Here is a 25,693-nt window from a genome sequence, read left to right on the forward strand (position 1 = left end):
CGAGGAGCTCACTGTTCCTGTCAGAGGCTCATGCTGGTAATAGATGTGAATCCGTTGGCCGTCGTTACCCGCGTCGGCGTTTATGCTCAGTTCCGCATTTTCCCACGCGCTCATGCAGGATCCATCTCCTCCGCCCATCAAGAAACCATTATACGAAGGAAGCACACAATTCAAGAACTGGAGATACTCCCATTCACGACTAGCTCAAATCCGCTCAACGCTAAATGAAGCCGCCGTCTCTGTAATTCGAACCACTTTCGAGGCATACGAAGTAAGAATTTCTTGGTAGACGATGCCGTCTCAGAACTCACCGCTCCGTGTGTTCAGCCAGGCTCCTCGGCTAATGTTACCTTCCTTACCGCAGATGAAGAATCACTTCTCGTAACTTTTTATGCTACCATGATCACTCAAATATGCGGCCGGTTCCGTTTTCCAGAGGAAGTAGAAGCAACGGCAGTCTCGTATTTGAAAAGATTCTACTTGAAGAACACGGTTATGGACTGGCATCCAAAAAACGTTATGTGCGTTTATTATTCTGCGCTTAGTATCGGTGCTGGTACTAACGTAGAATGTTAGGCTGACTGCTGTGTTTCTCGCCACCAAAACAACTAACAACCCGATATCGTTGGAAGTCTACACCTCACATATACCCAAGGCATCTGCTTCAGATGTGCTCGACCTTGAATTCCTTATCGCTCAGAGCTTGGGATTCGAATTCGCTGTTTGGCACGCTCATCGTGCCCTGTGGGGTATTTGGCTCGACCTTCAGGTGAATAAACAACCCCTCTTTCCCGTTTCAGCAATACTTACATTCCTCAGAGTCTCCCGGACACGACTTCGAATTCTGAAGCCACAAGGAGTCCTGTCTACACCTCAGCAGTCTCACATGTTCGTTCTTCTCGATTGACAGATGCAGAACTTGTGTATACGCCATCTCAGGTTGCATTGGCCGCCCTCTCCATGGCGGACCGAGATCTCGCTTTAAAATGGTTGAAATCCAAGCAAGACAAGCTTCGTTCAGATGCAGATCATTCGCCCAATATAATGGAATCGATAGACAACATTACCAACCTCATTAGGAAGCACGGGCATGCCCCTGACGTTGAGGCCGTACGAGAAGTGGACAGACGGCTAAAGCTCTGCAAGAACCCAGAGAAAGTCGTTGGCACCAAGGCCTACCTCGCGAGACAAGCAGAAGAAGACAAAAAAGCAGAGGACAGGCGTATTCGTAAAGCAGATGTACAGAAGGAAGCTACAACAGACGGGGATCCATTTGGTGAGGTTCTCGCTCGCTCCAAACCTGGACTTGTCGACTACGACGACGACGACGACGACTAGTTACATTACAGATCATAATGAGTGTATTCCAATGAATGAGTAATGATGAAAGAGATCCAGAGGAGCACGAGCACCTAGGATGGTATTCGAGGAAACATTGATTTAGGCTACACATTGACCCCTGCATATCATATAAGAATTGATATGTGAGGCTTCGATAGAGCCGAAGATGTTTAGAAGGCTTGAGCTTCAAAAAGCGCGAACTGCGTCGATGGATTGAACAAAGGGTATACATTAGAAACCTGGAATTAAATCAGCGATCAAGTCGGCGTGGGTGAATGAGAGGACCTACAACATTGACAATCGAATGGACACATCGGTGTATCTAGAGACGCGGAGTTGATGTAAGTGGAAGAAAGGCTCTGGAGCATAGATTACCTCCTCCTTCATCATTGATCCCCAGTTCGTCTTCTTTGAATATCAACCAACCTTCTTCAGTTTTGCGTCCTAAGCAGACAGTTGAACTGATGTGAAACGGAGAGGAGGGAAAACGTTTACGTGGTCCTGTCCCTCTCGAGTCGTTGAACCTGTCCTCATCTTCAGTAGTATTATCCTTGCTAGCTTTTGTTCTTGGGGCCGAACTAACTCTACCCGTTTTCCGCTTCTTTCCAGACGGTACTTGGACAGACGGATCCAAGATGGTCTCGGCGGCTGGAAGACTAGCCTCGTGTTTCCGTTTCTTTTTCTTTTCTGTCGTCGGGTCTAAGGCCACGGAGACAGCCTTTTGCGCAAATTTTCCTCTCCCCTTGGAGGAGGAGGCAAAGATCTCATCGATTTCGGATTTGGGCATGGTACGGTAGGGAGAGAGAACGGGAAGCAGAAAAGTACCGTCACAAGGTCACGTTGTGTTACATACCCGTCGCAGCGAACTGGTGTTCTACAATTGAGCCTTGATTGCCAACTTTAGTTTCTGTGTCGCTTCAGTGAATCTGAGTGCATCAATTACTTGGGGAACGTGTAGCTATTGGCATTCAAAGCAAAAACCAGTCAGCAAAGCTAGGGACGGAAGCGGCTGAGTCGACCAGCTCAGACCGGGCTTGTGAGAAACGTCAAGCATTGGCACCCGTACAGTGTCCGCTCAGACCACCGGTTACAACTATGCTGTAGGTTCTCCAAGTTCTCTTTATATTTTGGTGTTTTAGCTCTATGCAACCTTCTTACTGCTCGTTTGTAGTCCGCAAAATGGATTTGCCAGAAATCCCCAGCAAGTGCCCTCATTCGATAACTCATACAACCAGCTGGATGGGCCGATGCAAAAACAAATGATCGCCCTCAACCAGGCCAGCCAGGCTAGAATGAACAGCAATTCTTCGTATATCAACGGTGGCGGCACAAACTCGGCATCATCATTTCTCGGAGGAATGCAGGATGTTGGACTGGGTCATTCCAGTTTCCAAGTCACCCCGTCCAACAGTCACCCAAATTCGCTTAACGCCCCTTTCTTTGATCCCTCTATGTCACAATCCTCAAATTCTCTCAATCGCCCTCCAAATATCATGGAGAGGTCACACGCCTTCCTCAATGGTCTCGCCAGCTTCATGGCGAAGCAAAACACCCCGTTACCACCCACATTGACCGGCGTTCCAGTTCCCAACTACGATCCCTCGACCTCCATGTTTAACGAAATCGAGTCTTCAGCCGAACCAGGTTCATTCAGGTTAGCAGGGAAGGATGTGGATATGTTTCGACTATGGGGAACCGTGTTACAACGTGGTGGTTCGGCGATGGTACGTGTTCTTTGGAATGTACACAAGATTATCGCCCTCGTATTTATATTGAATCACAGATTACCAATAACAACCTCTGGACGTCACTTCTTCCTTTATTTGAACTTCCAGAACATTACCCGTCTATTGATGGTAGTAGTGTGGTGTCTGTTGCGCAGTCTCTACAGCATTTTTACAACCTCATTCTCGGCGCTTTCGAAGATTTCTATCGGAAAAATACACTCGATAAACAGCGAATGCAGGCTCAGGCAATGAGACAAATGAATGGCGCCGGTCCTTTACCCGCAACCCCCACTCGACCTGGGCCTAACCCGATGCAGATGGCCCGAGCAGCGCATCCCGGGGTACCTACAAATGGAAGTGTTGTTTTCCCTCAGAACACGCCAGGAACACCACAGACCATGAAGGGCTCGGAAGCTTTCGTCGAAAGCAACTCATCCGAAGATTCGCAGGCATTAAAGCGAAAACTTGAGCCAGAGGAACACGATTTAAAACGCGTGCGACAGAGAACCGGTACGCGTTCATTAACGCTCTCAATGCTCGTTGATGGTTGACATTTCCGTAGAATCACTTGACACCGTTCTCGTAAGCCCCAACTCTCAGACTTTTTATAAAGCTTGATATACATGCTAAGTTCTTCCGTCACAGCCGCCGGGAGGCGACCGATCTGTTGCAGGACCCTTCAACTCCACTCCTTCCCAAACTTCCACCATGAATCCGCAACCCAGGGTCCGACTTGAACCGTCACGTCGGAAGATCGAGTATGTTCCGCTCGCACGAGAAGTTGAAACCTATGGAGGAAGAGATCTGAATCAAATTGAAGCGGAGATTGTACATCAAACAAGGCGACAACTGCGGGAACTCGGTGACTGGGGCATAATCGACATTGATTCGCTGACAATGTCGATACGTTCACGTTTGTCAACGGAGCTATCCTATGCCTTGACGACATTTACTCTACTGTCCACAATGAAGGGACAGCAGCCCAACACAGGCTTTCCCCTGCACAATGCGCCAGATCTGTTAGACGAAGTTCTCGATCTTTTAGAGGATCTGGCATTCGAAGGCGTCGAGGACTCGTTCGACTCACCGAGTGAGGAGCCGGAGATTATTACAAATCGGAGGCTGGTCAACGCTATCATCGAAGCAGAGAGCTCCCCATTTGCGGGACTTGAACGACATAAAACGTGCACCGACCACAATCTAGGTCTACGTAACAAGCCAGGAACAATAATTCTCGCCATCTTCAATATAATACGCAACCTGTGTGTAATGTCCGACAACGGGAGCACCATAGCACGGCATCCCCGAGTCCTTGAACTCATGCTGAGGGTGTGCGAGCTGTCGTTTGATGCCGAACTTCGCCCTGCGTCTCCGTCCCTTTCTCTCAGTGAATTCCTCATTGCCAGGAAAGATACCTTGTATACTCTGAGCTCCATTGCTCCCTTCATACACCTCTCCGGTGATGGCTCGTTGACCTCGAAACATTCCCAACGGCTCACCAAGCGTATATTTTGTTTGGTAGCGTCCTACCTCGTTGACCCCGTGGAAGCGGTTACCCCAATGGGTTGCGCACAAATTGTGAGTGGGATGACCATACACAGGCCGCCGGCTTTAGCCGATATTGCTTTGGAAGTCCTTACTAGGATCAGTTTACCGGACCCAAACCGTCAGGTCTTTTCCAAAGCCATCCCTCAAGCATCCCTCTGGTGTTTGTTCGTATCCCTTGTTCGGCGACTCCCCGTTGTGGATGCCGATTTCCACATCGTCATGATGTCCAAGGACATCTGGCTCAGCTATCTGGAGAAACTCATTATGGCACTTTATGCACTGGCGTTTCTCTCCTCCCCGAAGCTAAAAACCAAAATGAAAACAGATCGAAGTGTTGGATACACGGGTGTCATGATTAGGTTGATACATAAGCTTCTAGTCCAGAGCAACACAGAAACGCGACAGGCGTTTTATATCTGCTTGCGAAGGGCGGTTGAGACAATGAAGGTTCTCGATGATGGAGAGGATCCGTTTGATGTCTCAGAGCCGACGGTTGCTACGCTTTCGTTTGGAGTGGGATATGGTGAAGTTGGTGAAAACGAACTGGAGAAGGGAACCGGTCTCTTAGGTGGACGTCGTGATCTCGGATGGGACTTGATACTGACGCGAGAGGTCAATCATGATGAGCAGATGTTCTCCGAGTTGGAAAGTCTTTTGCGCGTGCAATTTTAATGATATCTGTCCTGTACATATGAGTATCAGTATGGCTCTGTTGTTGTGTTATTTGGTTATACATCCCTGTGCAGATCCCACCTGAGTGAACACCCAAAATTGTCGCTCGATGTTGAACTTGAACTGCCATGTCTGAATTACCACCTCCCACATATTCTCAACGAGACCAAGACAACGCCGAATCGTTCGAGGAATCACAAAGCGACGCTTCCCCACCACCTCAGATACTCATCGTGCCGACCGTCGTGAATTTCCAGAAGGGATTTCTCGGGGCTGAAGGAGAACGGGCTGCGATTGAAGGGGAGCTGCAGCTCAAGGGTGCCAACCCGACTGATTGGAATAAAGTGTAGGTTGTCGATGTATTCTCTGATCACCCTTTGCTGACAATCGTTCCTTCATAAGTACAGTGGGCTTGCGCACAGTTGAAGCTGCTTATTCGCGCGAGATTGAGCTCAATGTCTCCGAAGTTGTGTTGGTCTCTCAAGCACCTGATATTCCCTCAACCTCCTTTCCATCGTCCATGCTTTTTGCCATACCTCTCATGCAAGATACACCGCAGACGATAATTACCCCGGTATCCTATCTAAAACACACTTTGACCGCAACCTTACATCCTAGTGATCCTCTTGGTGTCCCAGTTTTTGAAAGTCTTTCTGTTCATACAAAGCGATACACCTCTCACGACCACATGCTCTCAGTCAACCCTGAGAAGCATAAATTGATAGAGCCGACGTTGGTGGAAGTTGAGGTCCCGAGGACGACATTTAAATCTGGCGAGCCGATTCCAGTCTATGTCAAAATTCCTCCACCGCGCCGCGAACTCGTCATCAACAAAAGTCTTCGGTTGCGTAATATCAAGGCTGAACTTGTCAGAATAACGCAAATCAGGGAAGAAGACGGTGACGAAGGGGCTATTAATGTCCCCTCGAAAATGCAACTAGTTGAGGGAACCTCCACGGCTTCTTTCACGCAGTCTGAGAAACCACGACAGCTCAATTCTTCCAAAAATCCTGTATCTCCGCACTCCCGAGGCCCGTCTTTTACCGCAGTAATCGCACGATCCGGAGCTTCATGTCGATTCCACTCATCCAGGACTGTGCAGCAACGATTCATACTACACCAGTTGTCGCCACTCTCCACGCCATCCAATGCATCTTTAAGCCTTCCCGGGAGTAATTCTGATGGTAATGATGGTGACGTTGAGACCTCTTCTATCTCCCAGGTCACCCTGTTGCACTCTGTGTATTTTGAGATTAACATTCACGTGTCCTTCGTCGACGTTTCAGCGCATTCAGAGTGCGTCTTCACAGTATCTATTCCTATATCTGTGCTTCCACCCCCCGCACCCCTTCCAGAGGTGGAACCCGGAATGGATGTGGCATATCAGAAGAAACATGATCGCCCACCAGTCAAAACGAATCGGTACGACGACTCCGAGCATTCAGTTCCACACTACTCACTCGGAGAGCCTGGTCCAAGTGGACAGCCTCACGGTGCTCCCCCGCCTTTTGACGAACCCGATGCACCCCCGCCTTTCTTCTCTTCTACGGCCGAGGCGTCAACATCGGCTCGTTTACCCACGTTCCTCGAGTCTGAAACAGAGATCATTATACCAGACGATGTAGAACAGCATCACGCCGTTGAACATCTGCATCCAATTGTGATAGAAGGGGAGGGCGTTGTCTTTGGTTTCCCGGCCTCAGAACAGTTTGATGGCCATCCTGAGGATATACAACGGTCATCTACGCCCCCTCCTTCCCTCGAAATGGCTAGCAGGGATGCTGATGTCACTCGGTTGGCAGACATTCCTCAATCGGATCACACGCTGGGGGTCATTGGTTTGGTTTTAAATCGGGCAGAACCCCCTCCTCCTCCTCCCGCGTTGGACGATCCTTCAGATCCCCCTCCGTCAATAGACTCTGACTTCAGGTCACCAGATGCATCCAGACATTCACCACCACCACCAGGAACCTCCCCTCCTCACATGCATACTGTGTACCCAACCGAACCAAATCACTTACACCCTCCATCATCCGCACCCACACCACAGGATCAAACAGGACATGGGCATGCTCCTCCTCCCTATCTAGTTCGGGAAAGCCATACAGAGGAACAAGAGCATGTTACCAAACCACCGCCATATGCAGATTAGAGATTAGAGGGGTTTCGCTTCCACTGAAAGCCAGCTTGTATATCCGACAAAATAAACAATCAAATTACACGCGAAAGAATGTAGGGACGTATGTATGAAGTCGTAATGCAGCTCGAGAAAATGAGAGTCGAACTACATAAGGTGCAGGAAATGGTCGTGAGTAAAATCAGGGAGGTGTACAATATGCATAGATAAATCATGCCAAAACGTAAAGAAGCTCAACAATTGCAAGCGTCTTTGGGTTTGTTGTCATTCCCCTCTAGGTTGACACCGCCCTCTTGTTGCGAGCCTCCCGTACGGTTGCCAACACCACCAGCACGACCAGCACCGCCCCGGGATGCAGCTAATATGTGCTCGATGGGTATCTTCTTGGCTAAAAAACGCGGCAGTCAGTCATGAGCAGAAAGCAAGTAAAAACAGTCTTACCTATTTCAGTAAATACTTCCACGATACCGTCGCCGGTCTTCGCACTGGTCTCAAAGAACAGTAAACCAGCCTCCGTCGCATAAGCCTGTGCTTCCTCTCTAGGTACCTGTCTCAAACTCTCAGATTCACCTCCCAAGGATGCCGTTGCTTCCCCTGGTGTTGCCGTTGCGTCATCAGCCTCGTCTTCTGATTCGGAGGCTGTACCAGAGGAAGAAGGGGAGGGCTGAACCAAGTCGACCTTGTTTCCAGCAAGAGCAATGACGATGTTGGGGTTCGCCTGCCTTTGTAGTTCCTTGACCCACGATTTGGCCTTCTCCAAGCTTGATGCCTTTGTGACATCGTAAACAACAACAGCGGCCTGAGCATTCCTATAGTACATGGGCTAAAAAGGACAACATTGTGAGCATGATGGCAAGAAGCCAAAGTAGTTTCAACGTACTGCAAGAGAGTGGAATCGTTCCTGCCCTGCTGTATCCCAAATTTCATATCTCAAAACACGGTCCTCCAGTCGACATTTCTGAGTGAGAAAGGCAGCACCAATAGTGGGCTCCTTGTTGGGTTGGAATTCATTGGAAACCTGGAAGATGGCGAGTAGATAAATAAATGAATGAACAAGCTAACGCAACTACTCACGAATCGAAGAACAACGGATGATTTCCCAACTGCAGCTTCGCCTGAAGACGGTAGGATAATTAGTGATTGAACGAGTGGGAGGGAAAAATACATGCCGAGGAGAACAAGCTTGACTTGAACTGACTTATCAGCAGAACCAGCGGCAGAGTCGGCCATGATATCTAAGTATGAAAGAGAGAAAGTGAAGCGTGGTGCCTAACTCGATGCTACGCTGTTTGCTTTTATTTGTAAACTTTCCTTTTTCGGTGAGCACCCACTGCACGTGTAAGAATGACTGCGCATACTTCGAATCACAGGTCCGCTATACTACACATAGTACTGTTTCAACTGATCACAGGTAACACATATGCAAAGTTCAATTTTCACACATTTCTCGAGCTGAAAAACTTCCGGACAAGTGAATGGCATCACCTCTCTGTTTGCCGGGGATAGATCACCATCCTTCGCCCAAGCTAACTCCCTTTTCACTCTACGATTTCCAGCAGCATTGGGAAAGGCTTCGGGTTGATTATAGAACCAATAAGGCTTTGTGCGATATTGGGGGTAGCGGTTCTGAAGAAAGTCAGCGTATTTCCCGGTTGGATCTCCGTACGCTCTGGCGACCGCGAGAACATGAGGCACGATTTGAAGGACATCCTCGCGTTTCGGATCGAGAGCCATGGTAAAGTCTGTAGCTGTCTTTATGTTGGCACCGTACTTGGTTGTGGCGGTCCAGACGTTCATCCCAATCTCATCCCCGATCTTGGCAATGCCCTGTTCAAATGGTGGTGAGAAGGTGGTTACAGAAGAAGGTTTCACCCTTACGATCAACGCTTCCAAATTAAAGCAGCGATAATGGTATGGACGTGTCCTTACAGCCTCATATGGCTGCTCACCCGAGGTTGATATTTGGTTCTGAAAGCAGGTCTTGATGAAATGCTCGATGGTTTGTTGAGCGCCTCGAGTATCTCCGATGGCGTGTTGAGCTCCAGCCAGCTGATAGGTATAGAACGTGCAGTGATTGCTGGGTATTCGAGCGGTCAGATGCGCTGGGTTCTAGGGGAGAAATTGTACGCACTTCGGACGTGTACCTGCCACCTTGCCCAACGAGCTCCCAGTCATCCAGCTGGTCCAGTTCCGGGTCCACTCTTTGAGGGATTGGTCCATCGCCAAGGTCCATTCTGGACTTTGGGTAGCTCTGAGGATCCCGACACCGTTGTACATTTTGACCAACCCTCTCATGTCAAGAACACCAGTAAAAGAGCCCGAAGATCCTTTAGGTCCAGGTCCGCGCACTATTTGCCCGTAGTCGGCGTGAGGGTTCATTCCAGTTTTTGAATCCAGTAGAAGCGTATTCACGAAACTAGCGACTCTTTTCGAGTAGGTGGAATCCCGTGTGAGTGCATATGTTAACGCATTATACAACACGGATTGTCCTGCATTGTTGATGTGGCCGGGATCTTTCACGCGGCGTGTGTCGGGGTTGACCTGCCCATCTTTATTAACATAGGGGCATGTAGTCCAAGCTGAGATTTTATATCAATTGGACCTTCACGTCGATAAAAAAAATGAATAGGCTACTCACTTGCACTGGGGGGCATTGAAGACGTAGGTGAAGGGGTGCAAGATAACTTTTTGGTCTTCGCCGCATGTTGAGCAGGAGCAGCAGTCCCAGCCGTGCGTTCAGAAGCAGAGTGAGAAACGGTAAGAGTCATAGAGACAGGAACTTGAGTCTGGAGTGGAAAGTTCTCAAGAGGCGCTTGAACAAGTGGGCCCAGCTCGCTGAATGGAAACGCGGAAGACTCAGATATCTCAGAAGTTGGAGACGCCGAAGTTTGCGAAAGAGTAAGGCTCGTCTCAAATGACCTTTTGACACGAACAAGCCTACGATGAGGACCAAGTCCAGGCAAACGAAGGGAAGACCGTCGTTCTGGGGTAGGAAAACCAGAGCTCTCTTCACTATAGTCCTCGTCCGGGTGATCGTCGTCACCAGTGGGCTGGTTATCATCATCGGTGCTGCTCGTTGGCTCAGGACCAGCATGCGCTAAATGATTACGACCACCAGAAGAGCACCAGTTGCAGTCTGGCCACCAACTATTATCATGACTGTCAGCTTTTTCTAAAAGTACCTGTAGGTTCACATCTTACTAGGGAGCCCAGCTGACGTAGTCACGAACATCACCGCTTGGTGCACGTATGCCATTATTGTCAAGAATGCCTGAGGCATAACGCGTTTAACAACCAGTGGATTAAAAGGCGAGACACTGACTCCAAGGACCATTTTTTGCTGAGCTGGTCGCCAAGCGAGTAATCGACGAGCGAGCTTCTGAAGTCGTAGAATCGCCATGTTGAGCGGCCAAGGAGACGACGTAGTTTGTATTCACCCAGTCACTGGGATCTGCTGCATACGAAAAACGCAGTCAGTAAATTCTAAAGAGTGCAATCGGGCGAGACTGAGGAAATTTATCAAGCTACCGAGAGTCGGAAACGAGAACGCCAGAAGAATAAACGCGTAAAAGAATGGTTGGATAGTGATGGGCATCATAGACTGTAGCATATACCAAGGGCCTGCTTGGATGGTGGTGGTAGAGTGGAGGTCAGTCCTCTTATTGATCACACCACTACTGTGTCGAAGGTTCCCACGGATTTTCCTCCTCTCAGACTTTAGTGAGCGCTGTTGCTTCCAGCGGAGGGAACTCTGCGCTGAATAACAATGCAAACTCGAACCGACAACTTCCAGAGAATGACCGGCCCCAAGACTTTCGTTCATACGAACGGCAATATTGTCCGAATTCGGTTGCTATCCTACTCGGCCCTCTGTCGACTATCAATGCGGTGTTGATGTAGTTGAAGCGGCCAGATTGATGGTGGGTTGGTTTCCTCCAATGTCGCTGTACTCTCTGCCGCTTCTTTCCTCTGTAGTTCTGCATTAGCTTTCCTGTGAAGGTAAAAAGTCCTATGTTTTTGCGTCTTGAACCCTAGAACAGTGCAGCCACAGTCAAACCTTTGACATCTGCAATCGCATTCCTGTGTAATTGTAAGTCATAATAATTGATAATTTTATGTGTTGAGGGACACACCTTGGGTATAATAACTCCAATCCAACCCAAAACAATCCGCAGAAAAATGTTCCCTGAGTTATCGATAACGCACGACATGGACAGAGCTCGGCGGTCGCGTCGATCGTGATATGTCGAATGCAGTGTGAGGAAGATTTGTCTAAAGCCCAAATTTGAACGGAAATATATTTGGGATATGTCTAGAATGCATAGATGCGAGCCTTATTCTATACGAGGAGGATGTAGGAAGTGTCAGCAGACTTGGAACTTGTACCGTTTGCGCCCAATTTGGCGTGTCAAAGCTATGTTTTTGGGCGTGAGATCTAGAGCCAAATCATCGTCTTCAATGAACTCTTTCAGTTTCTCTCCCACTCCAGAAAGCATCCCCCCTCAGAACGTCAATTTTCTCCTGAAAACACCCCCAAACTTACCCGTATACCGCCATGTCCTTGTCAGTAACGCTAGTAGTACTCGTTTTGAACACCATTGGCACTCACACCTAGTTCAACAGAATCCCCTCGGATTCCTTCTGCGTGCCGCCCAGATATATCCAGACAAGATTGCGTTGACACATCCTGATACACCATTTCCGGTTCAGTACACATACGCCATTTGGTTCGCTTTCGAGATAGGTTCAGACTCAATGACCAGAAACTCATTCAAGTGCACTGCAGGACACAACGCGTTCAGAACTTGGCCTATGCTCTTCTCAAAATAGGGATAAAACCGGGAGATAGAGTTGCAGTCATTGCTCCGAATACGTGAGCTCATTTTGTTCTATGTAACTGGTTCTAGGACCGCATGGTGACGATGTTACTCAATGCACAGGCCTTTGATAGCTGGTCCGCACTTTACAGCTCTTTCTGGTCGTTTTACATCATTCTGAAATCACCTCAGACACTCTCCAGGGTGTTCTTGCAGCACGAGCCATTGTGGCTCCGATCAACACTCGGTTGAAACAACATGAAGTTGCCTACATTCTTGGTACGTTCTACGGACCAACTCGGCACAATAATTCTGATATTTTCGAAAGGTCATAGTGAATCCAAACTAATCTTGGTTGACCACGAGTATCTACATCTCATTGAAGGCACGAACATACCTTACATTGTATCGAAAGATACAGGAAGACGCGGCGATCCGTACGAGGAATTCTTGAGCGAAGGTAGGCGATACAGTGCGGAGAAAGGGTGGGCTGGGTTGAGCGTCGAAGCCGACGAAGACGCTGGTGCTGTCCTTTGCTATACGTGAGCTATTTCAGCTCGGTTCACAACGGCCAGAGTCCTGATCAATACCCTTTTCGAAGGTCTGGCACCACAGGCCGACCCAAAGGCGTTCTCACTACGTTACGAGGTGTGTGTGCCTTTCTTTATCTTGTCTCCTTATTCAGTTCCGCTCAGGAAGCTATCTTGCCGCCATTGGGAACGCGTTCGAAGCACGAATAACGTCTGCGTCGACATATCTGTGGTCTGTTCTATGTCTTTTTTATATATATTTGAATACCTCCTAAACTCTCTTCCCAGGATTCTTCCTATGTTCCATGCTGCGGGGTGGACGTTCCCGTGGTCGACAACATTTGCCTTCGCGTCTCAGGTACTAGATTTCAAAAACAGTTGAAGATGTCTCTAAACTTACAATATACTAGATCACTATGCGTACAGTTGACTACCCCAAGATATGGAATCACTTTCTTAATTCGGGTGTAACACATTACTGTGGAGCACCTACAGTTCAAGTCGGTGTTTACAGCTTTATAACGTGTTTCTTGTTCATTGGGTTGAACCACATTAGATTGGTATTGTGAACGATCCATCGGCCAGGCGTCCGCCCCTGAAAATTACGGCGGTCATAGCTGGTATGGGCAACCTCCAATTTCAAAACTGGAAATCACGATTCACTCTTTTTAGGCGCTGCACCAACCGCACACCTTATCGGGTCGCTAGAGAAAATCGGGATAAAACCTATTCACGTGTATGGACTGACGTACGTTTCCACTTTGTTTAACCCTCTTCAAAATCTGATGTATTTGGTTTTTTTGCAGCGAGGTAGTCGATTTAAAGTCAAGCCATGAAAAGGACACTGAATAAAGTTTGTCTATCAGACGTATGGACCGTTTACGCGAAACCATGATCAAGCCCATTTGGCCAATGCTTCTATCGAGGAACGGTCCAAGTATATGGCCAGGCAGGGACACGCGTATATTTCAGCAGACCTCGTGCGTGTTGTACATCGACCAGAGGAAGGTGAAGAGCGGAGTGAAAAACTCGTTGATGTACCACGGGATGGAAAAACCATGGGAGAAATTGTGACTCGTGGGAACCTCGTGATGAAGGAGGTATATGTCACACACAAAAAATTGCATTTGGATAGCGCTGACCCTTTATTCTTTGTAGTATTTCAAAGACCCCGAGGCTACCAAAAACGCGTTTAGAAGAGGGTACTTTAGCACGGGTGATCTGGCGGTAATGCACCCCGATGGATCTGTAGCTGTACTTGATCGAAGCAAAGACATCATCATCTCTGGAGGCGAAGTGGGTGTTTTCCATCCGTTTATAAAAGATTCTGAATCTTAATTGTTTCTTGTATACAGAATGCTTCGAGTCTTGCAATCGAGCAAGGTAGTGTGTGACGATGGAATGGGGAGAAGCTCGACTTATCCGTGCTTACAGAATTAGCTTCACATCCCGATGTACTGGAAGTTTCTGTGATCGCACGTCTACATCCGAAATGGGGTGAACGCCCGATGGCTTTTGTGATCTTGCATCCTCAATATGGAAAGAGATGGGCCGGACGTGAAAAGGAATTCGAGAAAGATTTGATAAAGCACGCAAGGGGGAGGCTTCCTGGGTTTGCGTGCCCGGAATGGGTCAAGGTCGTACCCGAACTACCTGTAAGTTGCACTTTGGTCTTCCTGCTGCAGATTTTGACAGATTCTCGTACCCAGAAAACCTCGACAGGAAAGATACTGAAGACGGAACTGCGGAAAGCAGTGGCGAAGTTATAGCTGGCAAAGTACATGATTGCTATTAGAATAGTCCTTCGTAAATATGCAACACAAGAAATTCACTGTATGTCTTCACCAGCCTGCTCGAGGACACGCTCAGCTTTCTCTTTGGCTTCGTCCGAGGTGCGGGGGTCTGTGGGTGACCATGAGGAGGTTTGACGAATAGTAGCGGGAACTACGAGACTCACTGTGGAGGGTTGTTTTGTACCCTGCAATGACCCGCTCGGGGTCAGGGTTTGGGTTCTTCTGCGACTGAGGCAACGGTTCGGTGCTCGCGCCGTGCTGGTCGAGAATCTTCCTTGCGTGTTCTTTGGCGGCTTCGGAGCTGACGGAGGCAATGAGATCACGATGCATTACTTGGTTAGAAGGGTAAAAAAACGTACTTTTCAAAGTAGCCTTGTAGCCACCTGCAGGGCCCAATCAAACGTTGTGAGCACTCTGTCGCGTCTGACTTTACAGCGACGACCTACCGAGAACTTGGTTGGTGTGTGCGTCGGACGACATTCTGTTGCTTGAGGAGAGAAGGTGCACCCTCTATATACTGCTGGTATACCCGGAGCACATCATCGACCGCCTGCTTGAGACAGCGATCAGACAAAGGAGTCAACGCAGGCTCCAACGGGCGCTGCTAGCAAGCTTCGAGCGAAGGTTTCCGAGTCGGATTGTTCTTGAAGGTGCGCGATGACACGGTCACGTGTGAGTAATACTCGATTTGCGCAGCTCCAAATGTTTGAATTATTAGGGGCTAGTGCAAATCGCTCAAGTCCATCGCTTACGGTAGATTGAGTTGCATTACAGAGTATATGACGCTCATCCTGGCTCATGGGAGCCTCGCACTCTGTATTTTACGTGTCTGGACTCCAGAGGGGGTCGACCCTGATTCAAAAAATTGCGCGCAAAAGTTGAAACCGGCACTTGGTATGCGCTGCGGTCTACGTGTAAGTAAGCCAGACATGGACTGTCGATCCGCGGCCAACTTGAAAGGATGTGAAAGAACGACTGTACCCTCCTGAAAGAACAGCCGATCGATGCATCATGCCTTTGCTTCAACAATTACGCCAATGTTGGAATCAATGACCACCACAAGACGTCACAGTTTCACTCCCAGAGCTATAAAAGCCTGGTGCACCTCGAGCACACCACACTCAACTTACTTCGTTACAACCATGTCTCCCTCTCACAACCAAGCCACCACCCAAGAATACGAAGTGCGTTCATACCGCGTCGCCTCCTTGTCTCTCTGACATGCTCTATGCATCCAGCCCGGAGATCACGTCCAGTACCAAGCTATTGGCGGTGGAAACGCTTCCAACTCGACTACCACCGGTGAGGTCGTCGAGGTCGTCGAGAGCAAAAGACCTGCTGGCGAAACGGGAGTCAAAGTCAACGTATGTATTTCCCATCCCTTTGCGCCTCGCGCCCCATTCACAGACCATTGTAGGCTTCCAAGGACGATCCGCGCTACGTTATTCGTAACGACAACGTGAGTCAATCCCTTGGGCTCAAAGCACATTCGAGTCTTGACAATTTGGTTTGCAGACCGATAAGGAAACGGCCTACAAGTCCAGCAACATCGAGGGATTGGTCGACGAGTAGTCACTAAATAACGTACCCACCTTTGTCAACATTACGCTGTTCTGTATTCTCTCCAAGTGATGTAATTTCTTGCAAACAAACTTAACCAGTGATGAGCCACAATCTTCATTGCCAATCCTAGTTACACATCATGCAATTACTTTTCCTGGATTCATGATTCCTTTGGGATCAAACATCTCCTTGATTTTCTTCATCAACTCCAGACTGATCTTATCTTTGGAATAATGCAAGGCATGCGTCTTCATTGACCCAACTCCATGTTCTGCAGATATTGACCCGCGATGGGAGGCTACGAGTTCGATGGGGTATTCAACAATGATATCGACGTCTGACAAGAAATGGCCATGTACACACCGACGAGTTCGTAAATGAAAGGTTCTAATGCATCCTGAATCTCTTGCGTGTACGCCTTTGCGATCACGTTCAAATGCAGGTTACCATCCCCTACATGTCCATAGCCGAGTACGTGGCTGACAGCGTCCTCGTGCAAAAGACCCTGCGATTGGAGGTGGTTCCTTGTGATATCTACGACCTCTTTGAACGTACTCAATGGCACAGAGATGTCGTATTTGTAGGCCTTTCCTTCTTTCGACACCGCCTCTGTAACTCCTTCACGCAGAGCCCAAAGAGAACTGAACTGAGCCGGGTTCTGCGCAAGTACTCCGGTATTGATCAGAGGCCGGTCAGCACTGAGAAGTGTTTCAAGAAGGTCATTGAGTTTCTGAGCACAAACGAGACCGCCACCCCAGTCAATGAAAATAGCCAAATAGGAAGACAGTCATTGGCTAAATACCTCCTCATCGTGTTCCCGTCGGCCACCACTGGTCTCAACCAGAACAAAGCATTCAGCACCTTCTACATCTTCCTCGTTCAGAGCGCGTCCCTGTCCATGCTTCACAGCCAGATCATAAGCTGTGCGATCGATAAACTCGAACGCCGACAGGATCTCGGACAACTGGCCTTTGACAGTTTGATACAGCGGGCGAACATTATCAAAGTGCGGGAGTGCAAGAATCACGTTATTTGATGCTTGAGGTGCAGGCGGGGTAAGGATAGATACACCGGTTATGATTCCTAGGGTGCCTTCGGAACCAATGAATAGCTGCTTAAGGTCGTATCCTGGGAACAGACGAATTACCGCTGGTTCAAAGCGAAAATTTCAACAAAAATATTCAACCTAACCTGTGTTATCTTTGCGAAGAGTTGTGAGTTGGTCGAGAATGGTCCCATCCGGCAGAACGACTTCGACGCCGAGGACTGAACCGTGAAGAGAACCGTAACGCAACAGACGCAGCCCACCAGCGTTCGTTGACACGTTACCACCTATCTGGCAGCTGAAAGAAAACGTGAACCGAAATGGATTTTGGTCACAAATGCGGTAACAAACCTGCCTTTGGCACCCAAGTCGAGGGGCATTATATGGTTGTGGGGTGCGACATAATCTGTAAGGCTTTGTAGGATGCAACCAGCCTCGGCAACAAGGATTCCTAACAACACTATCAGCGCCTTGCACATATATGAACTTCAAAGAAACACACACCAGATACTGGGTCGAATGAGCGGACGTTGTTCATGTTGGCCATGGATATAACGACTTCGTCATTGAGTGGGATGCTCCCACCCACAAGGCCAGTATTGCCTCCTTGCGGAACGACCGGAATTTCTCTTTCATGACACCATTTAAGAATCTCGCTGACTTGCTGAGTGGTTCGGGGCTTAAGGACAGTGGTCGCGCGACCACTGTATTTGCGCATCCAGTCGTTGTTGAACGGATGAAGATCCTCCAGGGAGGAATGTATCGGAGAAAGGGTCGAGATGATTGAGGGTGGATCGAGGATCTTGGAAAAATGAAGAATATCATTCTCGGTCACAGAAGATAATGAGCGACGTAGAGGTGGACATGACCGTAGGCGCAATGCTAATGTTCTTGAACAGCATCGGGCGGTGAGCATTCTGCAAGGGGAAAAAGGAAAAGGTGGGGGGGGGACCGTGGGACACAATCGGATTTTCACTTTGCTTATGGACGACCACCAGCAACCGTCCTCATCGTCCACAACTCGCGATCCACAACGTAAACGATTATCTGGCTTTTTCAACAACCTAATTCATAAACGTGAACCGCCTGCTGCAATCCCGGAGGAGCCGCAGGCTCTTTCAAAGGCGCCAGACACACCACAGCCAGCACCGGCTGTTCCCCCCCCTCGTTTACCTCCACCTACCCTCCAGGAACTGGGCCTATCGTTCTCAGTAGTGACAGCAGATCTTCATCCTTCTCACTTTACAACCCCCCCTTCGAGTGGTGCCTTTCTGTCGCCCAATTATCTCCTACTTTGTCATGCACAAGGTCTCGATGTTCTTCCCTTAACATCTCCTCCGGAACCCCAGCCTCTTCCCCTCATCAGAAGGGTCAGCTTTAAGAGCATCGTCGTTATGGAGCAGCGGGGGGTTTTAATTGCCATTGCAGGGCGTCGAGATGGTGTACGTGTTTACGCATTAGAAGAGATCAGAAAGGCTGTGGAATGGCGTATAGACATCCAGATAAAGCGAGAACGGGAAAGGCAGAGGAGAGAGCAGGCAAAGAAAGTGGCTTCAGCCTTCATGGTCGAATCCCGGCTATCCTCTGAAAAGTTCCGCAAACCCAGCTCGTCCACCCCACCCCCAGGTGCAGAGTCTTCTGCGAAGGTTAGCATTCCCCGGAAGGCTTCTCATTCATCGATAACCCCTACATCTGGTACATTCATTCAAACATCAGCTCCTCCAGTTCCCCTCATTCCTAGAACGCCGACCATTCACAAGCTCAAACCGACCAAAAGATCGCCCATCGTGCCACCTTCCGTTCCTGCTGTATCCCACCCCACGGGTCTTCCACCTCCGTATCCAGAAGCCACCGATTATTTTACCCAAACGACACCGCCACAAGGCTCCCAAAGCAGAACCACATCGAGCGTCACAATTCGTCCCCGCGGTGCTTCAATTTCAGAAGTCCTCAATGCCCCACCCATATCTCGAATCAACACAAATACAGAATCCGCTAGGCCCCATGACCCAGACTCCAAAGAGCAAGACTGGGTCGAGTCTAGCGATGACGAAGCGATCAATGTTGTCGCCGCAGGCGCCAGCGGAAGTCAAGCTTTAGATGAGAGAACCAGTGCCATACACTCCCCTAATTCCACCCAGTCTACAGCAACTAATAGCCATCCTATAACTGCTACCACACCTACCCTTCCTCAACCCCATCGACGTTCTTTATCACGGAGGAACCGTCCAGCTAACTTGGACCTTAGTCTTGCTATCAATACCCCAATCGCTCCCTCAGAACCATCGCCTGCCCCCACTCTTCTCACTCTCCGCCAAGCACTAGCTCACGCTCCGTCACCTGATCATTCAGAAGATACACATGACAATAACGACGCTGGATTCGCCGACTTGGATGACGATGACGATGATGAAGGTGAAATCAGCCTTTCCCAGGCCTTGATGGAAAGCAGGTTACCGGATCTCCCACCCCCGGGGTCGAGACGCCCCCAGCAGCCCATATATATTTCTTCGTCCCATAGTCTTGTGACCGCTGGTGAAGATGAACCTACCAGTCCACGCACTTCGGAAGCTCATTCGGCACGAAGTGAGACTATTGCGTCGTCACGCTCGACGAGTACTAGTACCGCCAATCGACGTCGTAGATGGTCTCTTATGCTGAATTCTCCCCTTGCTGCCTCAAGCAGCGCTCCTTTTGTCGACGGTCAAGCCACAACATCCTCTGCAATAGTCGCAGAGCCCACTGAGACCTCCACCCCCCATCGTCCGAATCGCCTTAGTCGTTCTCATTCCCACCGATCGAGCACGTCTCCCACGCCCATAAGACGACCAGCATCTGCACACGCTGATACAACACACCGGTCGAATATGAGTGCATCGACACCCCCTCTTCCAGTGGAAAATAGTGGAGTGATACCCTCTTCGTCCCGGTCACGGTTTATACCTCGGATTATCACCAATGCCCTACATAATATGCGTTCCGAAGACAGACCCTCAACATCCCAAGGTGGGATGAGCGCTGATAACAATAAAAAAGTGAATTCGTCGTCTTTGGCGACTCAACCTCCAGCGGCCAAATTGGAGTATGTTAAGCTACCGGGCACCAAAGGATCCCTCATGATTAAGGCAGTTGAGACCGCTAAGAAGAGGTTAGTTTGTAAATGATTCCGTTTTCTAAGTGCACGAATTCACATACGGGTTCTAGTTTTCTGGCAATACTTTGTGGTGAAAATGGAGAGAAGGTGGAGCTTTTTGCAGGAACATATCGCACAGCGCTCGGACTTTCTCGAACGTTCATTCTCCCAGATTCTCCTCGCTCACTTGAGCTGCAACTGCAAGGTGATGATCTTGTGGAGGTGTTCTTGGTGTTTTCGCAAAACGTTTTTGGTCTTGAACCTGCTACGGTGCGAGTACGTGAAGTTCGTATAGGTCGTGCGGAGCGGAGGGCGGCACGACGCCGAGCTCGAGAGGCGCGAGTAGACACAGTTAATGCTCCCTCAGGGTCCAACGACGCTGAACCACTGGGGGAAGACGAAACGAACGTCAACGTCAGCATTGGCGTCTCTGTAGCAGTCGGTTCTACGGTCATTGCTACGGGCACAGGTCCGTCTGGTCCATCTACGCCAGCTCTCATCGCAAGTGAGCATCCACAACAACAACAGGAAGACCGGGCGGGCTCGTCTGAGAACGCAGAGGAATCCTCGACCCCTGCTGAAGGTGCTTCAGTGACCAACGCTGTTGCACGTGCAGAGGAGCTGGTTGCGCTTGCCACTGCTCAGATGGGACCATACACAACGTTCCAGCAGCTTTCTTTCGCGCCTAGGTTTCCGTTGGCTTCTATCGCGGACGACTACGTCATCCCCCCGACTTATCCTGATTTTATGGAATACAAACATAATCATGAGCCCGAGAACGATAACGAGGTTGTAACGAACAACGATGGTAATGTTAGTGGAAGAAGTAGCGCGGATGCTACGCAAGTCCAGTTTTCGCCCCCTGGGCTTCCTGTACCTACCCCCACGGCTCCATCCAAGTGGTTCTACCGCGATCCCAAAGGAGTCGTTCATGGTATGTTTTGACCTTGTGAGCTTGTGGCAAAGATCAGTATTTAACGAACCTTCTAGGACCTTGGAGGGCATCACTCATGCAATCATGGTACAAAGACAGTCTATTGCCTGCCGATTTGCCCGTTCGGAAAGAGGAGGATACTGAGTTTATACTTCTCAAGGATTTGCGACAACAAAGTATCGATCCTACTCATCCATTTAACCCAACCACGCCAACATCACCACCCAACAAGACTCAGGTATCACAATCTCAGTCACAACCGGTCAATGAGTCCTCTACAATAGGCCCCCTCTATCAGTTGACTGACAAGCCCCTTCTGAAACCAATATCCTTACTGGCTCAGCCAAGACATTTTGGACCTCCTGCATTATTTTATTCGTCCAGAGGAGGGCACAGCACGACCATTGTTGATGCTCGGGGGCGGTCAGTACTGAAGGATAGGTTTTTATGGAGTGAGGATGACACTCCTGCTGGGGACGACGATTCCAAGCCAACTTCGTTGCTTGGGCGCATGGGTGATGTGAAACGGCTGGAAGCTGTGGACACCAAGGACCGTTCGGTGCTTATTGCTATGAGACAAGGGGGTGTGGAAGCTGTGGACCTTGGAGATGCCTTGTTACGGCCTGCGGACACCTCACGTGGAGCGCTTCCTCAGTTCAACCCTGCACCGTCGACAGTGAACAGAAGAGAACCGTTTGTGTGGAGAATAGGGACACCTATCTCCGCATCATCCAGTCCAAACTCGTCCACCGCGTCTTCAACCTTGTCCAGTGCAAGCAAGCATGGAAAGAGTAATTACGGTAGCCTTCCTCGCACGGCCAAGTCTCCGAACGGTAAGGCAGAGTTTCACGTAGGAGGAGATGGGGATCAGGAGTTTCATCATGAAGTTCTATTTTTGGGACGGAAGGAAGACGAGATATACATATGTGAGAGGAACACTGGGTCGTTTAGGATATTGAGGCTTTGTCCTACGAATTCGTCACGAGAAGTACGATAAATACGGTAATACTTTTGGGACAAATGTATTTTTACATAAATTACGTAGGCAGATCAAACCGAAAAGTGTGGAAACCCTAATCCTCTTTCAACCCTTACCCCAATCTCGGAGTACTAGCATGGTGAAGACAGCTTTTTATTTTCTCAGCACCTAACCAAACAGCCACTTGTAGAGTCCCCTCTTTGCAGATGATGGGGGAAAACCGATTAAATTTTATATACAAGAAGACTTATCTCAACAAAATAAGACACATCTCCTTCAAACCATACCTGTGCGTATTCCTGCTATCTGGTTCGGCCGCCCCCCCTGAACTCACTCAGGCTCTCGGTGGTGAAGTTGTTGGTGGAACAATACCACCCTCAGGAAGTATTGTGCTCATTGAATTGGGAAAACCTGATGCAGAACGCTTGCTGCGCGAACACACTAGACCCGATCTGAGACTCCATGTCGTTCCCTACACTTACGTCGAAGCTTGCCGATCCGCAGGTGGTCTTTTGAAGCAAATATTTGTAGAAGAACCTGGTTCTCAGCCCATGGCAATTCATCTTCACGAAAGTCTTGCAAATCTTAAATTTAGGGACGAGATGTCCTTACGCATTCTGGTGAGGACACCCTCCATTCGGTCATTCCTTCAAGGCATTCTTACGATTTCCATTTCACGAAGTACGCGGGAGGTAATCCATTTACCACCTTTGAAGACTGCCGGGTTATCATTGCAGACGCAAAGACTCCAGTCTTTACGTCTCTCGTCAAACTAACACATCATAACCCTAATAAATACGTTGAGTCTTTGGAGTGGGTCGCCAAATGCATAGAAAAAGAGGCAGTATCATTCACCCCGCATGTATACAAGAACCCAGGAGGCAGGAGAGCAGGTGAAGAGTACGTTTCCCTCATCGTTACCTATGTGCTATCCGAGAACCATTTTCAGGCGCACGCAGTTTAGTGATGAGGACGAACGGAAACTCTGCGAATGGATTGCTCTAAAGATCCCCTTCAAAGAGACAGGTGGTAGGACTGGTAATAAGCTCTACATTCAACTATGCGAGATGGTGAGCATTTCAAAATCACTGTGGATCTCTCTTATAGCAATATGTTTGCAGAGCGAAGTGCCGGGATATGCATGGGTCCGGAGACATACCTGGCAATCATGGCGCGAACGTTATAAAAAGCATTGCAACAAACTTGACAGAATCATCGACGAAATCGTCAGTGAGACGAAGCCCAGCATCGGTGATAAAGGGCAGTATGGTTATGTTCGTCAAGATGACGAACTCAAAACCCGAAAAAAACGCAAACGATCCGCAGCCACATCGCCTGAATCACACCAGGAATTCGTCGTTGGAATGAGCACGGATGGTGATGCTCCTCAGATTCTGGAAGGGGAGGTGTTTTCGCCGTTCTTGTTGGCTCAGAGAACTACCTCTGTAAGTCAGGAAGAGGAATTAGAATGGGAGGTTCGTATTGGAAATGACGACGTTCCGCAATGGGCGAAACGGAATCCACAGGACGACAAGAAACTCAAATCGATGTCAGTACCTTTTACAACTGGTTAGCATCATACTCATCACCTGGCAATTCAGCGCGGCCCTTGTCGAACCTACGTCGCACCAAACGGTGCAAGCTATGGTTGTTGTTGCTGAGCATGTAATCGACCAAAGTTTACGTGACATTGCGACACAGAATCGGTTTACACTTGAGGAAGTACGAGAGTATTACGACAAATGTGGGGATATGGAGCGTACAGGTCGAAGGTTCCAGAAAATGCGAGAGCACCTGAACCTTCTACCGGACGATCATTGATGTACTGTAGTTTGATGCTACTCTTGTGGCACTTTAAGTGCAAGTACATGAAAACCTACGGAATATCGAATTCAGTCAATAGCTTGTAATCTGCCGCTCGAACAGGTGCTGAAGGGCTGTCAAAAATCTTGCGTTTCCTGAAACAGATAGCTTGTGCGACACGCAAAGAAAATAATGGTAAAACGACACACTTTTCACCAGCAGCAGCGGACGGGAAAGAGCCAAACAAATCTGGATGCTTGGGGAGGGGTGATTCGCTACCAGACAGTTTGAGATCGACGGCAAGGGAAATCGATAAATAACATACCTGAAATACGGATGCTGGAGAGCTTCTTCTGCCGAAATTCTACGTTCCGGATCGTAAGTCAAGAGCGACATCATGAGGTCTAGACCTGCTGTTGTCAGGTATTGAAATTTGTGGCGAAATTGAGGTGGTTGGGGGGATGGTAGAGTGATGGTTTTTGCAAGCGGGAGAGTTGAATACCCCGACCATGAACTGTTTGTCGGGGGTCCCAAGAGTTTGAAAATCATAGAAATCAGCTCTAACTCTCCCTTGGCTTGGAAGAGTGGTTCTTTGAGGAGTAGCTCTGCGAAGATACAGCCAACGGACCACATGTCAACTGCAGTCGAGTAGGTCTCTGCTCCTAGAAGGATTTCAGGAGCTCTGCAAACATGAGTTGAAACAAACGCTTGACATTGCTAAGAAAGGAGACGTACCGATACCAAAGAGTCACCACAAGTTGGGTCATCCCTCCTACTCCGACGGGATCTCCATACCTTCTCGCAAGACCGAAGTCAGCGACTTTGATGATGCCACGATTGTTCATGAGTAAGTTGCTGGTCTTGAGGTCGCGATGAAGTATCCAGTTTGAATGACAGTGCTTCACCGCTGAAAGCAGCTGTAGCATCAATGTCTTCACCTCAGATTGCAAAAATGGCAAGGGCATGAGCGTAAGAAGTGACTTGAGGTCATGTTCAATAAAGTCCATCACTACAAACACTCTTGGAACATTACAGTTCAGGTTAGTCGACGATAAAGGGCACAAATCAAAAAAAGTTCCTTTTCGAGCATCAAGAAAAAGTGCGGAGGACGTACTGTGTCAGGGTATCTCCGACTACCACCTCACGGACCCCGACGACGTTTTCATGCCGACAGGACATAAGCGCGTTGATTTCCCGTAGAGCGGTAATAGGGAAGCCATTCTTTTCCTCGTCAAGCTTGAATTTTTTCAGGGCCACGATGTCACCTGTTTGCTTATCTCTGGCGCGAAAAACGACTCCATAAGACCCTTCTTCTATTTGGTTCAACCGCTCGTAACTGTAGACAGACCGAGACGGTATAATCGGGGGATGATGAGTTCTAGGAGGGACGTAGGTACTGTGTGAGGGTTTGGTGGAGGTTGGGAATTGAGCTGCGGCTGGAGCAGGCGAAGCGGATGTTTCCGGTGACCGTTTGGGCCTCACACGTCGCTTGTGTTGAACATTGGGTTGAGCAAGAGATTGTGTGTCCTCTTCATCGTGATCCCGCCATTTCGACCGTTTTCTCGATGGTGTCAATGGCTCGGCATGCTCGGATAATGACATGGTCGTTTACAAGCAAACCGAGTTGCACGTGTACGCACTCGCGCACCTCTTGTTAGCTCGAACGTAAAC

At 48.9% G+C, this 25,693-nt stretch overlaps 14 protein-coding genes across 14 annotated transcripts; 8 read left to right on the top strand and 6 right to left on the bottom strand.

Moving 5' to 3' along the window:
• Window positions 1–112: 112 nt before the first annotated feature.
• E1B28_001213 (uncharacterized protein) lies at window positions 113–1,338 on the top strand (the record flags this gene model as incomplete). The annotated part of the gene is made up of 4 exons (XM_043147122.1): window positions 113–271; window positions 328–521; window positions 577–769; window positions 820–1,338. The coding sequence occupies 4 exons, from the start codon at window positions 113–115 to the stop codon at window positions 1,336–1,338; spliced, it is 1,065 nt and encodes a 354-aa protein (XP_043015827.1).
• Window positions 1,274–2,149, bottom strand: E1B28_001214 (uncharacterized protein). Its single transcript, XM_043147123.1, has 5 exons — window positions 1,837–2,149; window positions 1,717–1,785; window positions 1,631–1,663; window positions 1,413–1,580; window positions 1,274–1,334 (listed from the first exon to the last, which is right to left on the bottom strand). The coding sequence occupies exons 1-4, from the start codon at window positions 2,126–2,128 to the stop codon at window positions 1,573–1,575; spliced, it is 402 nt and encodes a 133-aa protein (XP_043015828.1). The 5' UTR covers window positions 2,129–2,149; the 3' UTR covers window positions 1,274–1,334; window positions 1,413–1,572.
• A 3-nt stretch (window positions 2,150–2,152) lies between these two features.
• E1B28_001215 (uncharacterized protein) lies at window positions 2,153–6,020 on the top strand. Its single transcript, XM_043147124.1, has 6 exons — window positions 2,153–2,441; window positions 2,513–3,065; window positions 3,125–3,578; window positions 3,631–3,650; window positions 3,714–5,634; window positions 5,691–6,020. Exons 1-5 carry the CDS (start codon window positions 2,437–2,439, stop codon window positions 5,286–5,288), a joined length of 2,607 nt encoding a protein of 868 aa, XP_043015829.1. The 5' UTR covers window positions 2,153–2,436; the 3' UTR covers window positions 5,289–5,634; window positions 5,691–6,020.
• E1B28_001216 (uncharacterized protein) lies at window positions 5,417–7,440 on the top strand (the record flags this gene model as incomplete). The annotated part of the gene is made up of 2 exons (XM_043147125.1): window positions 5,417–5,634; window positions 5,691–7,440. The coding sequence occupies 2 exons, from the start codon at window positions 5,417–5,419 to the stop codon at window positions 7,438–7,440; spliced, it is 1,968 nt and encodes a 655-aa protein (XP_043015830.1).
• A 43-nt stretch (window positions 7,441–7,483) lies between these two features.
• Window positions 7,484–8,671, bottom strand: E1B28_001217 (uncharacterized protein). Its single transcript, XM_043147126.1, has 5 exons — window positions 8,595–8,671; window positions 8,500–8,540; window positions 8,306–8,443; window positions 7,867–8,248; window positions 7,484–7,813 (listed from the first exon to the last, which is right to left on the bottom strand). Exons 1-5 carry the CDS (start codon window positions 8,653–8,655, stop codon window positions 7,659–7,661), a joined length of 777 nt encoding a protein of 258 aa, XP_043015831.1. The 5' UTR covers window positions 8,656–8,671; the 3' UTR covers window positions 7,484–7,658.
• An 85-nt stretch (window positions 8,672–8,756) lies between these two features.
• E1B28_001218 (uncharacterized protein) lies at window positions 8,757–11,248 on the bottom strand (the record flags this gene model as incomplete). Its single annotated transcript, XM_043147127.1, has 7 exons — window positions 8,757–9,252; window positions 9,304–9,502; window positions 9,557–10,004; window positions 10,064–10,572; window positions 10,627–10,696; window positions 10,748–10,879; window positions 10,954–11,248. The coding sequence occupies 7 exons, from the start codon at window positions 11,246–11,248 to the stop codon at window positions 8,806–8,808; spliced, it is 2,100 nt and encodes a 699-aa protein (XP_043015832.1). The 3' UTR covers window positions 8,757–8,805.
• Window positions 11,249–11,883: 635 nt separating this feature from the next.
• On the top strand, window positions 11,884–12,423 carry E1B28_001219 (uncharacterized protein; the record flags this gene model as incomplete). The annotated part of the gene is made up of 4 exons (XM_043147128.1): window positions 11,884–11,988; window positions 12,049–12,152; window positions 12,212–12,298; window positions 12,366–12,423. 4 exons carry the CDS (start codon window positions 11,884–11,886, stop codon window positions 12,421–12,423), a joined length of 354 nt encoding a protein of 117 aa, XP_043015833.1.
• A 77-nt stretch (window positions 12,424–12,500) lies between these two features.
• E1B28_001220 (uncharacterized protein) lies at window positions 12,501–14,541 on the top strand (the record flags this gene model as incomplete). The annotated part of the gene is made up of 13 exons (XM_043147129.1): window positions 12,501–12,784; window positions 12,844–12,890; window positions 12,938–13,004; window positions 13,061–13,130; window positions 13,183–13,272; window positions 13,329–13,392; window positions 13,445–13,520; window positions 13,579–13,585; window positions 13,639–13,872; window positions 13,931–14,068; window positions 14,128–14,155; window positions 14,207–14,427; window positions 14,482–14,541. The coding sequence occupies 13 exons, from the start codon at window positions 12,501–12,503 to the stop codon at window positions 14,539–14,541; spliced, it is 1,386 nt and encodes a 461-aa protein (XP_043015834.1).
• Window positions 14,542–14,600: 59 nt separating this feature from the next.
• E1B28_001221 (uncharacterized protein) lies at window positions 14,601–14,895 on the bottom strand (the record flags this gene model as incomplete). Its single annotated transcript, XM_043147130.1, has 2 exons — window positions 14,601–14,674; window positions 14,730–14,895. The coding sequence occupies 2 exons, from the start codon at window positions 14,893–14,895 to the stop codon at window positions 14,601–14,603; spliced, it is 240 nt and encodes a 79-aa protein (XP_043015835.1).
• Window positions 14,896–15,707: 812 nt separating this feature from the next.
• E1B28_001222 (uncharacterized protein) lies at window positions 15,708–16,137 on the top strand (the record flags this gene model as incomplete). The annotated part of the gene is made up of 4 exons (XM_043147131.1): window positions 15,708–15,749; window positions 15,804–15,929; window positions 15,983–16,024; window positions 16,081–16,137. The coding sequence occupies 4 exons, from the start codon at window positions 15,708–15,710 to the stop codon at window positions 16,135–16,137; spliced, it is 267 nt and encodes an 88-aa protein (XP_043015836.1).
• An 89-nt stretch (window positions 16,138–16,226) lies between these two features.
• E1B28_001223 (uncharacterized protein) lies at window positions 16,227–18,123 on the bottom strand. Its single transcript, XM_043147132.1, has 6 exons — window positions 17,678–18,123; window positions 17,525–17,624; window positions 17,320–17,471; window positions 16,931–17,256; window positions 16,492–16,858; window positions 16,227–16,426 (listed from the first exon to the last, which is right to left on the bottom strand). The coding sequence occupies exons 1-6, from the start codon at window positions 18,087–18,089 to the stop codon at window positions 16,266–16,268; spliced, it is 1,518 nt and encodes a 505-aa protein (XP_043015837.1). The 5' UTR covers window positions 18,090–18,123; the 3' UTR covers window positions 16,227–16,265.
• Window positions 18,124–18,156: 33 nt separating this feature from the next.
• Window positions 18,157–22,237, top strand: E1B28_001224 (uncharacterized protein; the record flags this gene model as incomplete). The annotated part of the gene is made up of 3 exons (XM_043147133.1): window positions 18,157–20,321; window positions 20,378–21,240; window positions 21,297–22,237. The coding sequence occupies 3 exons, from the start codon at window positions 18,157–18,159 to the stop codon at window positions 22,235–22,237; spliced, it is 3,969 nt and encodes a 1,322-aa protein (XP_043015838.1).
• A 118-nt stretch (window positions 22,238–22,355) lies between these two features.
• Window positions 22,356–24,040, top strand: E1B28_001225 (uncharacterized protein; the record flags this gene model as incomplete). Its single annotated transcript, XM_043147134.1, has 7 exons — window positions 22,356–22,358; window positions 22,410–22,508; window positions 22,558–22,839; window positions 22,902–23,119; window positions 23,169–23,289; window positions 23,341–23,768; window positions 23,821–24,040. 7 exons carry the CDS (start codon window positions 22,356–22,358, stop codon window positions 24,038–24,040), a joined length of 1,371 nt encoding a protein of 456 aa, XP_043015839.1.
• A 55-nt stretch (window positions 24,041–24,095) lies between these two features.
• Window positions 24,096–25,624, bottom strand: E1B28_001226 (uncharacterized protein; the record flags this gene model as incomplete). The annotated part of the gene is made up of 5 exons (XM_043147135.1): window positions 24,096–24,177; window positions 24,232–24,297; window positions 24,348–24,704; window positions 24,758–25,042; window positions 25,137–25,624. The coding sequence occupies 5 exons, from the start codon at window positions 25,622–25,624 to the stop codon at window positions 24,096–24,098; spliced, it is 1,278 nt and encodes a 425-aa protein (XP_043015840.1).
• Between the last annotated feature and the right edge of the window lie 69 nt (window positions 25,625–25,693).

The sequence above is a fragment of the Marasmius oreades genome, chromosome 1 (genome assembly GCF_018924745.1).
Source record: "Marasmius oreades isolate 03SP1 chromosome 1, whole genome shotgun sequence".
In the NCBI taxonomy this organism is placed as follows: Eukaryota; Fungi; Basidiomycota; class Agaricomycetes; order Agaricales; family Marasmiaceae; genus Marasmius; species Marasmius oreades.